General features: G+C 50.0%; 1 protein-coding gene across 1 annotated transcript; it reads left to right on the top strand.

Annotated features, from left to right (window-relative positions):
- Nucleotides 1-288: 288 nt before the first annotated feature.
- LOC111160506 (ras homolog family member U) lies at nt 289-10301 on the top strand. The gene is made up of 3 exons (XM_022523651.1): nt 289-830; nt 2506-2564; nt 8029-10301. Exons 1-3 carry the CDS (start codon nt 569-571, stop codon nt 8482-8484), a joined length of 777 nt encoding a protein of 258 aa, XP_022379359.1. The 5' UTR covers nt 289-568; the 3' UTR covers nt 8485-10301.
- Nucleotides 10302-13076: the final 2775 nt, after the last annotated feature.

The following is a 13076-nucleotide window of genomic DNA, read 5'->3' as shown; positions in this document are numbered from 1 at the left end:
GGGTGGGGGTGGGGATGCCGCCCTCCGCTACCCCGCTCCTCCAGGCGCCGCGCCCCAGAACGGGTGTTCGGGGTCCTTCCCCGGAGCGGACGTTCGCGGCCCCTGCGACCGCCCCGCATCCGCCGTCCGCGCTCCGCTCCAGCCCCGCGTAGCACCGCCTCCGGCCCGGGGGTGCAGGGGCCCGGCACGCAGGCTGGGGGCGCTGTGGCCTCGGCGCCGGGACAGAGCGGACGGGCCGGCCCCGCCTCTTTCCCTTCCCCGCCCGCCCCCCACGCGTCGTGTCGCCGGGAAGCCGGGAGGAGACAGAGCGCTCGAGCTCCGCGGCGCTCGGCCCGCAGTCCTCTGACCGCGCGGAGCAGAGCCAGGTGGCGCCGCCCGAGCCGGGAGCCGCGACCCTCCCCGGCCTCCTTTGTCTGGGAGCGTGCGGCCTGGAAGCGCGGCTCTCGGGGGCCGGGCCCGCGGCCACAGCGCCCGGTGACAGCTCTTCCCTCCCGGAGGGCTCCGGGACAGAGGGGCGGTGGGGCCGGGCCCTGCTCGCCCGCGCCTGCACGCCCGAGCGCGCGCCCCGATGCCCCCGCAGCAGGGGGACCCCGCATTCCCCGGCCGCTGCGAGGCGCCGCCCGTTCCGCCGCGCCGGGAGCGCGGGGCGCGCGGGGGGCGCGGGCCCGGGGCGCCGGGGGGCCGGGGGCGCGCGGGCGGTGGCGAGGGGCGCGGCGTCAAGTGCGTGCTTGTCGGCGACGGCGCGGTGGGCAAGACCAGCCTGGTGGTGAGCTACACCACCAACGGCTACCCCACCGAGTACATCCCCACCGCCTTCGACAACTTCTCGGGTGAGCCGGGCCGGGTGGCGCTCCGGGCGCGGGGGCGCGTGGCCGCACAGTCGGCCGGCGCGGTGCCGAGGGCCGGGGTGCCGCGGGGAGGGAGCGCGGCGCGGAGGTCGCGGGTCCCCGAGGAGGCTGCGGGGCCGGCCGGGCTCTGGCTGTGGGATGCGGACCCGGCGCGGAGCGCAGGACCTTTCCCGAGCCTCGGGGACTGGGCGCGCGCGGGGCCACCCGAGGGAGCGCGGGGCAACGGGAATCCCGGGACCGGAGCCCGGCGGAGGGGCGGAGGACCGGAGACGGAGCCTGTGCGGAAAGAAACGAGACGGCAATTTAGTAACAATCAGGTGGAGTTCAGGTGGCCTGGTCAGTGGGCTGCGTAGAAAAGTTGCGTCAGGTCGTCGTTGCTGGCGCAGCTGCAGAGTTTCAGTGGGAAGGTGCCTCGCAGGTGCCATTACCTGGGGCCCCGAGAGCCAGTGCTTTTCCTTTTGGTGGCTTCCCTCACAAGGTGCGTCTCCGCTTTGAAGAGCCACAGAGACGGCAGGAAATAGTTGATTTAGTGAGAACAGCACCCAGGGCTCAGGTTTGGATTCCAGTTGGAGAGTAAACGCGATTTCTTCTGGGTCCCCCTCCCGTGCTCCCACTGCTCCCACTTCCATGTCCCCTGTTGGCTCCGTTTCTGATTCTTAGTATCTTTTCACAGTCTCTCTCAGCTATTTACAGCTCTTATGTATGGTGTGCTGTTGTTTTTTGGTTAGTGGAAACAAAGATAAAGGATTTTTCAGGTCTTTTTGAAATTTCCTAAAGTTAAAATCCACAGAGGCTAATGTGAAGCACTCTCTCTTGCTCTTAAAGAACCAAAAAAAAAAAAAAGCTTCTTGATCTCGAAAGTCCCATGGCAAGGGCTTGCTTGCTTTCTTCCACTGTGTCTAAGGTACCCTTCATGAAACTGCTACAGTAATGGGTTTCCACGCAGTTTTGTTTTTTCCCTCCCAGCTGACTAGTGTAAATATTAAAAGCCACTTAGAAAGTTGTGCTGAGGCCCACCTGCGTGCTTAATTCAGCTAGAAACCTCCAGGCTGTGCCCAGATGCAGGCCTCTGCCCCATACCCCATCCCAGTGGAAAGGTGGGCAGGCTTTCTTTTCTTTTCTGTGTTAATCCTCCCTTTGAGCTGACACCGTGAGATAAGCAGTGCCCTCTTCTATAAACAGGACAATGCAGGCAGCCTGTGTTTGCTCATGTTCTCAAAACAAGCTACAATTTTATGATAAACCATGAAGTCTTGGAACATTTCCCAAGGGAAAACAGAATTATTTGTGAGGTTTTCCACTGAGTTAAAAGGGCAAGATTGGTTCCTATTTACACCCCCCAGTATTGTTTTTAGGCTTTTTGAAACAAGTGTGATAGGAAAATAAATCTTCTGGGGCTGGGCAAAAAGGACAGGCCTTTCTGGGGTGCCCTCAAATGGCTCAGGGATTTGCAGCTTCAGCCCTAGCCAGGCAGTGAATTGCTAGTCCTGGAGGGTTTGTAAACAAAAATGCCTCCATGGGGTCTCCTTGTTTTAGGCAAGTCTTTAATTCATTAGGGGACCCAGAATAGCTGAAGGGTAGTTGCAGCTGAAACCATTATTTTCCTGAAAGGGGTTAAAAGACACCCCCTGATCCTTGTTTTTGTCTTGTTTTTCAGCTGTGGTGTCTGTGGACGGGCGGCCTGTGAGACTCCAGCTCTGTGACACGGCTGGACAGGTTAGTGGCTCATCATGGCTCAGTGCTGGGAAGGGAAGTGGCCTTTGAGAGGCCTCAGAATAACCTCCCTCCATAACTGGGTTGTTCTAAAGCCTCATGAAGTGGCCCCAGCCCTGCCCTTCTCAGAGGGTGGTGGGCAGGGGGAGAGAGCTCTGAGCTCCTAAAGCAGCGTTTGGCTCAGCTTTGCGTGGTCAGGACTGGGGGACAACAAGGTCAAGAACAGGAGTTCTTACAGGAGTTTCTGATCTTAATTACTGCCTTGTTTTTATTAAAGAGTATCAGTGATGCTTTGTGATCATTTCTCAAAGTAAGTTGGTGACAGGATCATTTTATTAGAGGTCAACAAGAAAACTATTAAATTTACTCAAGAAAAAGATGGAGTTGTTTTTTTTTTTTTTTAAGATTTTATTTATTTATTTTAGAGAGAGAGAAAGAGAGCACAGTAGGGAGGGGCAGAGGGAGAGGGAGAGAGAATCTTAAGCAGACCACACACTGAGTGTGGAGCTGGACATGGGGGTCAATCCCAGAACCCTGAGATCATGACCCTGAGCCGAAATCAGGAGCCAGACACTCAGCCAACTGCACCATCCAGCACCTGCCCCCCCCCCCCCGCCCCCACAAGAGAAATGGAGATGATGTCACTGGGTGACTATTTCCCTCCCTAAGCCGTGGTTGGAATCACTAGGGCCACCCCCTTCCTTAGAAGCAGAGAAAGAGTGGTCGAAGCTCCCTGAGCCGGGGGAATGAATGAGCCTGGACACAGTCTCTCCAAATCTTGTCTCAAGGGTCAGGCACTTGGATGACCCACCCAGGGAGGGATGGGTACTGGGGTGTGCCCTGATGAGCTCCAAGGACTCCTCATCGGCCAATCGTCCCCCAGCACGGTGCTGGTCACTGAGGTTTCCTTGTTCTCTGTGAGAACCCAGGGTGCCGTGTCTTGAGTTTTTCAGTTTGACAGTTGGTCAACATGGAGTCTTTCCTGTCCGCACCAGAGTTAGAGCAAATGTGGAGGGGCCCTCTGTAGGAGCGTGAAGCCACCTCACTTTCTGAGGCGTTGTCACATGGCCGTCTGTGTGTAAGAAGCCGGCTTTCCAGGATTCCCAAGTGCCCATCCAGACAGCTTGCCTACCCTGGGATAGCAAATTCACAAGTTTATTTCTCAGAACTCAAGTTGCCACAAGACAGGGCAGCTTTGGTGCCCATCTCAGTGCTGGTTTGGCAGTGAGTGGTGGCCTTGCGTGTCCTGTCGCCTCTGTCCCGGAGCATCTCCACTGCCCCTTCAGCGGCAGCTGAGAAAAGCAAACACACCGTGTATCTTCCTGCCTGTGGGAGGGAAAACTCAAAAGAACACCGCTCTTCTAATATTGAATCTTTCCAAATACCCTTCTGATATTTGTTATGAAAACTTAACTGCTTTGTATAAAGTAAGAATCTTTTTCCTATCACGTGTCTGACTTTCTGATCTTGGAAATGAGGTCAGAGTCGCACGTCGATAAATGTAGGTGTTCCTGCTAACGCAAGAAGGGGCAGCTGAGCAGCCCAAGAATAAGACTGTCGACAGGAAGCCCAGGAGACACGGTTCCTGGGGACCCTTGAGAGGAGAAGCAGGCAGATCAGTGTACATCCCTGCCCATGAATGGGGGCTCCCGTGTTAGTGGTTGACTCCTGTCCAGACAGGGCTTCCTGAGTTGGGCTTCGAGGCCTAGGGCCTGCGTGGTGCCTGGCACAGAACAGGGCTTAATCATGGTTTATAATGCAGACATGAAATGGAGTGCTGGGTCCTGGGGAATGCCACCTTATGCCCTGGCCTGCCCCTCAGGAGACTTAAAGTTTGTAGGGAAGATAAACCAGTTGGTAGAACTTGTGAAAGAAAGCAGGGAAGTGCCATAAGGAGGAAGGCAGTGTGGGCTTGGGGTGCAGGACAGGTGGGTCTGGGAGAAAACCACTGGGCCATTTTGAAAGGGCATAGGACTATCACCAGAAAAACTTTGTGGAAATGATGCTGAATTATTGAGGCAGAGTTCGATTTTTTCCTTAGAATGGTCTGTTTAAAAGTTGGGGAAGCACAGGAACAATTTTGGAGATACTTTCATGAAAAAAGTTTATAATTAGGGAAATAAAAGGACTTTGGTGCAAGTTGTTAAGCTTTAGTTTATTTGGAAATTATTCTTCTGGCCTCCTGGTGATGTTTTCATTGAGTTTTACTGTATTTTTAAACTGCTGTATTAGTAAAGTATACCTTACTATGTAATGAATGAATAAACCAACTTCAAGAACTATGAAAACTATACAGCTGGTAAGATAAGATCATTTTTTTCCCCTACTCCCCAAGTATCCATTAGGACTTATTTTGACTAATAGCAAAGCCAGTCAGAGTGGTAGTTCTTTCCTACCTTCCTTATTCCTTAGCCCAGATCTGATAAACAGCCTTTTAAGGGATTTGATTGGACACCTGCTGTATTTCCCTAACATTGACTCACTCAGTGAAACACCCTCCTCCTCCAGGCAGTCCTCAGGATAGCCTTGCGGGCTTAAAGTGACTTGTGCGACTTCTGTTTCCAGCTCCAGGGGAGCGTGAGCACAGATGGTCCTCACCTGGGCCCCAAATGCAGATTTCAGATGGAAGCTCAGAGCAAGAATATGGCTCTACTGGCTGTATTTAAATATATATGTATATATAAATATTTATGCTTAATATATTTATATATATTATATTATATATATTTCTATAAATATATAAATATTTACACACACACACACACACACACACACACACTAGAAATTGCTTTTTGTGTCTTTGGGTTTTCTTGTTAGGGAGGTAGGTGAGCCCAGAAAATTTTAAAGGAGTTTTTAACACTGGACTCACAGTCTGACTCAAGTGAAAATAGATCAGAGACTGAGGACTTGGAGAACATACCTTTGGCATAAGAGAAGGGGACCATCACTGAAATAGGAGAAGGTCACTATGGCATTGCCAGGAGAAGCTGAAAATTCTTCCATCTTTTGACCCATGAGGCACTTGGAAAAATCCATGCTAAAAAAAAACAAAAACTCGTATTGGAGCTTGACTAACACTACCATCCAGTGGCCTGTCCGCCCCGCCCTGTCCCTGACTGAATTCCATATGTCGTCCCCACAGACCTGGCAGGTGCCTGCTAATCCCTGGGCCACAGAACACCTCTCCTGGAGGGGACATTCCAGTGGGCCTTGACACGCATGTGCTTGCTGTGTTGATTTCAGCAAATAGCTAAGGTTTCTGGTCAGGCGGTGAGGAGGACGGCTTGATTTCTGCTGTGCTCCCTGAACCCTTTAGCCAGAATCTTAAGACGTCTGGGGAGCCTGATTTCCAAAGCCCTGTCACAAGGCCCAGCCCCTGAGCTTGCCTTTCTTTTTATTGGTAATGTAACCCTAGCTCGCTGGGCACGGCCAAGGGTGACTGGCTTCCAACAGTGAGCTGCTGCTGCCTGAGGGAGTTGACCTTCCGCAGGGCTCGGTTTTGTGCTTCTCTGAGGCCTTGGAGAACAGAGGCAATGTTTTATAACGAGATCTTTGCTGGGCCATCGTCGACTTGGTGGAGTTTCTGTGTTGATTCTTCCAGCACAAAGTTGGCACTAAGAAAGCCAAGGTGTTCTTTTTAACCATCATGCATAGAAGTCTGACAAGTGGCAGAGACAAAACACCAGATTCATTCCTGAGCCTTTGAGCTGGTTGACTTTAGTGCTGTTAGTCGGTTGTTACCATACAGCGGAAATATGGAGCCTCAAAGGAAGAAAGTGCCTTCAAGTAAAACAGATCCAGGTTTCCTTTTTACCTGCAGAACAGCCACGGATGCAGAATCCTCTGCACGTAACTAGGAATTGGTAAACGATCAGAGTATGCCAACGGTGTTCTGAAACCTGGATGACATTCCACTTTTTCATGCCACTAGGAAGATATCTGTCATAGGACACCTGTGTGAGGCTGGCACCCACAGGTAGAAATTATATTTTACTTTTTTTTTAATTTTTAAAAAGTTTTATTTATTTTTTAAGATTTTATTTATTTATTTGACAGACAGAGATCACAAGTAGGCAGAGAGGTAGGCAGAGAGAGAAGGGGGGAAGCAAGCTCCCCACTGAGCAGAGAGCCCGATGTGGGGCTGGATCCCAGGACCCTGGGATCATGACCTGAGCCAGAGGCAGAGGCTTTAACCCATTGAGCCACCCAGGCACCCCAAAAGTTTTATTTTTTAACTTTCTTTAAAGTAATATTTGTACCCGATGTGGGGCTTGAACTCACAACCTTGAGATCAAGCGTAGTATGTCTTCCGACTGAGCCAACCAGTACCCCCCAGTCCCTGATAGAAATTTTAAATAGGGATGAGATGATGTAAATATCTTCCTATGAGAGAGTTGAGAGAAAGCTTTCAGTTCAATGATTGGGTCATGGCAGGCGACTGTGAAGAAATGCTGATTTGGAGACACACATCCCTACAGGGGCTGAGGACAGGTTTGTCCATGGCCAAATCCCCAGGCCCTGCATGGTGCCCAGAGGCCAGCGTGCATCTCTGTTGAGTGGATGACCTTGGCAGGTAGTTAGCAAAATGATGCTTCGCTGTTACCATGAACTGGCATTATTCCATCCAGTTCTCTATACCCAGAGTAGGGCGGGTATGCCCTTGCTTGGGTCCTTTATCAGCCCAAAGCACGCTGCATGGAGGCCCCTGCTATTTGCAGGGAAAAAAGAAGGGAAAGGAAGTTCACAAAGGAAGAAAGGAGGGAGAACAAGAGATCAAGCAAAAACAAAGAGGTATATCAAGCAAGAATGAGAATGTGTCAGCCAATGTGACATTGCAAGTCACATTGTCGTAGGTGACTTTGAGAGGCATAGGCTCTCTGCACTGCCAAGGAGAAGCCCGTCAGAGGTTGTCAGCTCCAATTCTGGGTCTGTCCTTGTGTCTGATTGACATCACTCAGTGGCCTGTGCCTGCCCTGAGTGTGTGCAGTGCAGATGGGACGAGGCTGCCGTGAGGGCAGGCAGGGCTGGATTCTTCAAGAGAGAGCTGGGTTAGTCTGGGGATCTCTGGGGTCAGACTGGAGACTTGGGGATCCTTGTGGTTGCTGCCTCGATTTTAGAAGAGTAGCTAGATACCAGAGTTGGAAGAGTAAATCTGGGTTACTCTAAGCTGAATCCTGGAGAAAGGAAATTTGATTTTCATAATTCACCTACTGTCAGTGCTTTTTCTGTAGTAAGTTGCCAGAAGGCCGTGAGCGCTGGTGCAAATGTCGAATGCCTGGGGCAGGTTTGGGGGCCTGGCAGTGCAGGAGCCCTGCACAGGTAAACAGCAGCATCACTTTCTGAGGCCCTGGCCTGTCCCTCCATAACCAGACCTGCCAGACCCTTTCGAGAAAAAACAGTAAAGTGGTCTCTTTGCCGATGAGACTCGATTAAAGAGGTAACTCTCAGCTGCTCTGATTGGTTGCAGGATGAGTTCGACAAACTCAGGCCTCTCTGCTACACCAACACGGACATCTTTCTTCTGTGCTTCAGTGTGGTGAGCCCCTCCTCCTTCCAGAACGTCAGCGAGAAGTGGGTGCCAGAGATTCGATGCCACTGTCCCAAAGCCCCCATCATCCTCGTGGGGACTCAGTCGGATCTCCGAGAAGATGTCAAGGTCCTCATCGAGCTGGACAAATGCAAAGAGAAGCCGGTGCCCGAAGAGGCGGCCAAGCTGTGTGCCGAGGAAATCAAAGCTGCCTCTTACATCGAGTGTTCAGCCTTGACTCAGAAAAACCTCAAGGAGGTCTTTGACGCCGCCATCGTCGCAGGCATCCAGTACTCGGACACTCAGCAGCAGCCAAAGAAGTCCAAAAGCAGGACTCCAGACAAAATGAAAAACCTCTCCAAGTCTTGGTGGAAAAAGTACTGCTGTTTCGTATGATGCCAGCTGGGCGCCCGATGGGTGGACTTAGACGGCTTCCGCGGTAGAAGCTATATTAGCTGAAGGACCCCCGTCATTGTGGAGGAGCCGTAGAGACAACGTGCACACGCGCGTGTGTGTATGCGTGTGTGTGTGTGTGTGTGCGCGCGCGTGTATCATAGCTGGAGCTCTCAATTTATGTCTTCTCTCTTGCCTTTGATGTTCTTGTGTGTTTGAGCTTAGGGACGAGCTAATCATTAATTACACAAGATGTTTTTGAAGTCAGTGGAGCATTTTTCGTAACTCTGGAAACGTAGAGCTCTAGACCTCTGCGTTAATTTATATCTAATTTGAAAAAGATGCCTCAAATCGGGGTGTCAAGAATGAAATCTTTTTTTTGCTACGTTATAATGGACCGATGAACACAAGAAGAAAATGGTGTGGTTAACCCTCGTCCCTTGACCAAGGGCTCCTTCCTGCAAGTGCGTTACGGCCCCCGGCCAGCTATGGTGAAAATCACTCTTAGCTCTGAGACTCCACACACTTTTAAAAAACTTTTTTAAGGAGCTAAAATCTGAGGGGGAATAAAAAAGAGAGACCTCTGCCTCCAAGACCTCAAACCAGTCACTTTTGTCATAGGCGAATTCCTGGTTGCTTCCGATTGAATATCAACCAGCAGAGAACATGCTACTGGACTCTGGCACTGGGTACACTGGAAAGAAAAAGTTGTTCATTGGGATTTTTCCTTCTTAGACCAGTCGTGTTAACATCGTACAAACATAGCCAACATGCCTTGTGGAGTAAAGCAAGTGGTAGAAGCTCTTGTGTTTCCTGTGGGGAGTGACTCGTGTTGGGATCAGAATGTGATATTTGCTTGTTCGTATGCGCGCACCAAACTGCCTGAATCCCTGGTGGCTAGAACACCAGGGAACACCTATCGGAATTGTCTTAAAACTTCCATACTGTTTAACTTAGCCCACCTGCAGGGACGTGGACATGCTTGAAAGGCCTGCAGCAAGCGTTTGTAGGGAACAAGGTGTACTTTTTTCCCCTTAAGTCAGCTGAAATGTATACACACACACACACACACACACACACACACACACACACACGGCTGTATTTGCTGCTGATTCAGACTTTTAAACAGTTAATGAAAAAAACCCAGCCACAAAAACAGATGTGAGGGAAGCTCAGCTTCCTCTTTTTCTTACTTTTTTGAACAGCTCTCTTTCTGATTGTATCCCTCTCAGATATGATTTTAAGTATACCTTGACACAGTTTTGAGACCATCTTAAAACACGAACATCTCTTAAAATCTGTTTTAAACCTGAATGTCTCTTGAAACCTGTTAAAACCACCAGTTAAAGCCACAGATGCCTTTGAGGGACCTGGCAGAGACCAGGGCTAGGAGTCAGAGGGCCCCCCGGGGGCGGGGGACCACAGCTCCCCCTTTTGGCTGCATCCTTGCTGGGGGATAGCCGGGAAACCATGTACTTGTGAAACATTTGTGTTCTTCAAGGTGCCAGTTTCTAGGGCTTCATCTTTCGGAGAAAAAAAGTCCCCTATCAGAAGAGTAGGTTTTTCTTTACTTTGTGACGGCTGTGATTCTGAGATGCCAAAAGGTAGCCTAACCCGTGACTTACAACGTCTGGTTGCGGTGGGTCAAGCAGAGTTACCAAAATCAACTCGGCAACTAGGAAACTTCCGTAGAGCCGGTGGATAGAAGAAGTCTTACCTTTCTGTGGGTCTTGTGTTGTCTTTTTTATATTTAAAAAAGCGAATTTGTGTTTTCCTATAGAAGAAGTAAAAGATTGGGTTCGGGACTTCTTTGATTTCTGTTAGTAAATAAAATTAACTGGTTTCTCTGTTGAAAAAACAAAAATACTTCTATTGGTCACTATTTATTTTTCTTTGGCTAGCCGTCCTAGTTTCCTAAAGCGTCTAGTTCTAGCCTGAGTGAATAAGATGACGTCATTTGCTGAAATGCTCCAAACAGACTCTAAGCTGGGCTACCCGGCTCACCTGTTTCCCAGGCTGGGCTCCACCTGCTCTGGTGCAGAGGTAGGAGTGGCGGGAGAGCTACTGGGTGAGTAATTTTAAATAGTACTTTTGTATTTAAGCAAAGGTCATGGAGTACTATGCAAATTAATTTTTAAGATAGAACACAAGACTTGAAAGACATTTCATGCACGAGACAGCATATGGGGCTGCTCTTGGTCCCCCTGTGGGGTGGGCCACTGGGGGAAAGCTGGCAGGGAACACACCTGTGTTAAGCTTTACTTAAGTGGTTTATTTTTAACCCAACTCGATACAACCTCGTACCATTAGCGCAAAAAATCCAGAGGGTTGACCTTTAAACACAGCCATTTTTAGCATGTTGCTGCATTTTCTAGACTAGTAAAGGTACAATTGATTGGTTGTACTTGAGGCTTTCCTCCATTTTTCTTTCTTTGTGTGATTGGGCAGAAAAGTTCTTAAAAGTATGTGCTTGAGTTAAACATGAAGTTGATTCACTTCAAGGTGCAAACACTGTTAAACTCGCAGCTTGGTTTTGCAGACAATTTTATGAATGGTGCTTTAGGAAATGCCACTCTAGCTCACCTCCTACAGTGTAGCCTAGTCATAATTGAAAAAATCCAATAGACTCCCAACCTGTTTTATCACTTTTTACCATGTATGTGGCAATGAGCCTTTTGCAATATTGTTCTCTGTGCTTGACAGACTTCAGGAGAAGCCATCCAGGTATGACATGAGCCAAAACGAAGGCAAGGTCTTCTTCCCAGGCTGTCGTAGCCTGGTGCCTTAGCAAGTTGTGCGTCTCTGTTTTCAAGTGTAAATGATGTTGAGTAGAATGTTGACCTTGAAAATGCTGTAAGTGAGGTGGTATGAAATAAATTCTGACCTATGGATATAACTGCACTTGCTTTTTCTACCAAGGAACGTCAGTGGGAGTGAATAAAAGCTTAGCCACATCAAAAGCAGCCTGGTTGGGAAGCGTCATGGCGGCCCCCAGAGGCGTTTGGGGAAACATCCCTGACCAACGTTAAATGCTTACTGAATATGGGGTTTTGAGAATTCGGGGGTCACAGTCTGACATAAGCCCTCTCTGACTCTGGGTTTGTAGTGGATCGTGTGCTGGTGGCCCACTTGTGTCCCTGGCAGGAATGCTGTTCTTGGAGCCAAACATCGGGGCCCAGAGAAGCACTTAGAGTGTGATGATGGGTAGGTCACTAGATCTGAGCCTCAGTTTCCTTATGTGTGAAAGTACTGCTTTTCTCTCCAGGCTATTTGAATCCTGAATGAGAATCCATGGGCACATGTGGGGTCAGTGTCCAAGATCTCTAAAGGCCATGGAAGGGATTAGGCCATGAGCTTCGCCAGCTTAATCAGCAAGGCCAGCAAGGCTCAGACATCCCCGTCCCTGAGGGCTAGGGAGTGCCCGTGTGGCATATGTGAACTTTCGGGCAGCCTTCTCATCACACCACCAGGATGTGGCCCTTACCCCAGGGAATGTGGTGCTGATGACAGGACCATTCTGGGAGGCCAGATGTCATCCTGCTTCCACCCTTAAGCCTCAGGGGTGAAGGACTCCTGGTCATCTAGGAAAGGATGGGCCTGTTGCCCTCATTCCCCATGGTGCCTCTGTGGCCAGGCCTTGACTCTTCGTATCCACCGAACATTCAACCACTTTGCTGTGCAGAGAGCAGCTAAAATTACTGGTGCTGATACCCAGCTCGCCGTCACTGGCCTCCACTGGCAGTCTAATCCCAGCTCAGGTGACCTGGAAGTATCTCTTCAACCACCCCCTGCTTGCCTTCCCAGGATACATTGACAGAGCCCCCAGTCCCTTTAGATGTGGTCAGGGAATGCTTCATGGAGACGTTTCCAAGACCTGAAGGAGGTGAGAGAATGACAAGTATCTGGGAGGGAAGTTTTCTGAAGGGGAAACGGCAGGTGCAAACGCCCTGAGGCAGAGCAAGTGTCTGTTACGTCCTGGAGGCCAGTGTGGACAGGACTAAAGTAGTGCAGGGAGAGGAGCAGGAGATGACCTAGAGGAGGGGAGGAGGTCAGGGAAAGGATGAGGTGAGAGAGGCACCTGACATCATGGAGGGGATGGTGTGACAGAAGGGCATGGGAGGAGAGGGCTGGGCTCCAGAGTCCGGCTCTTCGGGTTTGAATCTTAGCTCTGCCACTTACTGGTTGTGATTCCTTAAACAACTTAGATTTTCTGTGTCTAATACAAATGGCTATCAGACACATGAAAAAATGTTCATCATCACTAGCCATCAGGGAGATTCAAATTAAAACCACACTGAGATCCCACCTTACACCAGTTAGAATGGCCAAAATTAGCAAGATAGGAAACAACAAGTGTTGGAGGGGGTGTGGAGAAAGGGGAACCCTCTTACACTGTTGGTGGGAATGCAAGTTGGTGCAGCCACTTTGGAGAACAGTGTGGAGATTCCTCAAGAAATTAAAAATAGAGCTTCCCTATGACCCTGCAATTGCACTACTGGGTATTTACCCCAAAGATACAGATGGAGTGAAAAGAAGGGCCATCTGTACCCCCAATGTTTATAGCAGCAATGGCCATGGTCACCAAACTGGAAAGA

This window comes from Enhydra lutris, unplaced genomic scaffold, assembly GCF_002288905.1.
Source record: "Enhydra lutris kenyoni isolate GAN:26980312 unplaced genomic scaffold, ASM228890v2 scaffoldscaffold76, whole genome shotgun sequence".
Lineage (NCBI taxonomy): Eukaryota > Metazoa > Chordata > Mammalia > Carnivora > Mustelidae > Enhydra > Enhydra lutris.
This window is presented reverse-complemented; position numbering and strand designations above follow the sequence as displayed.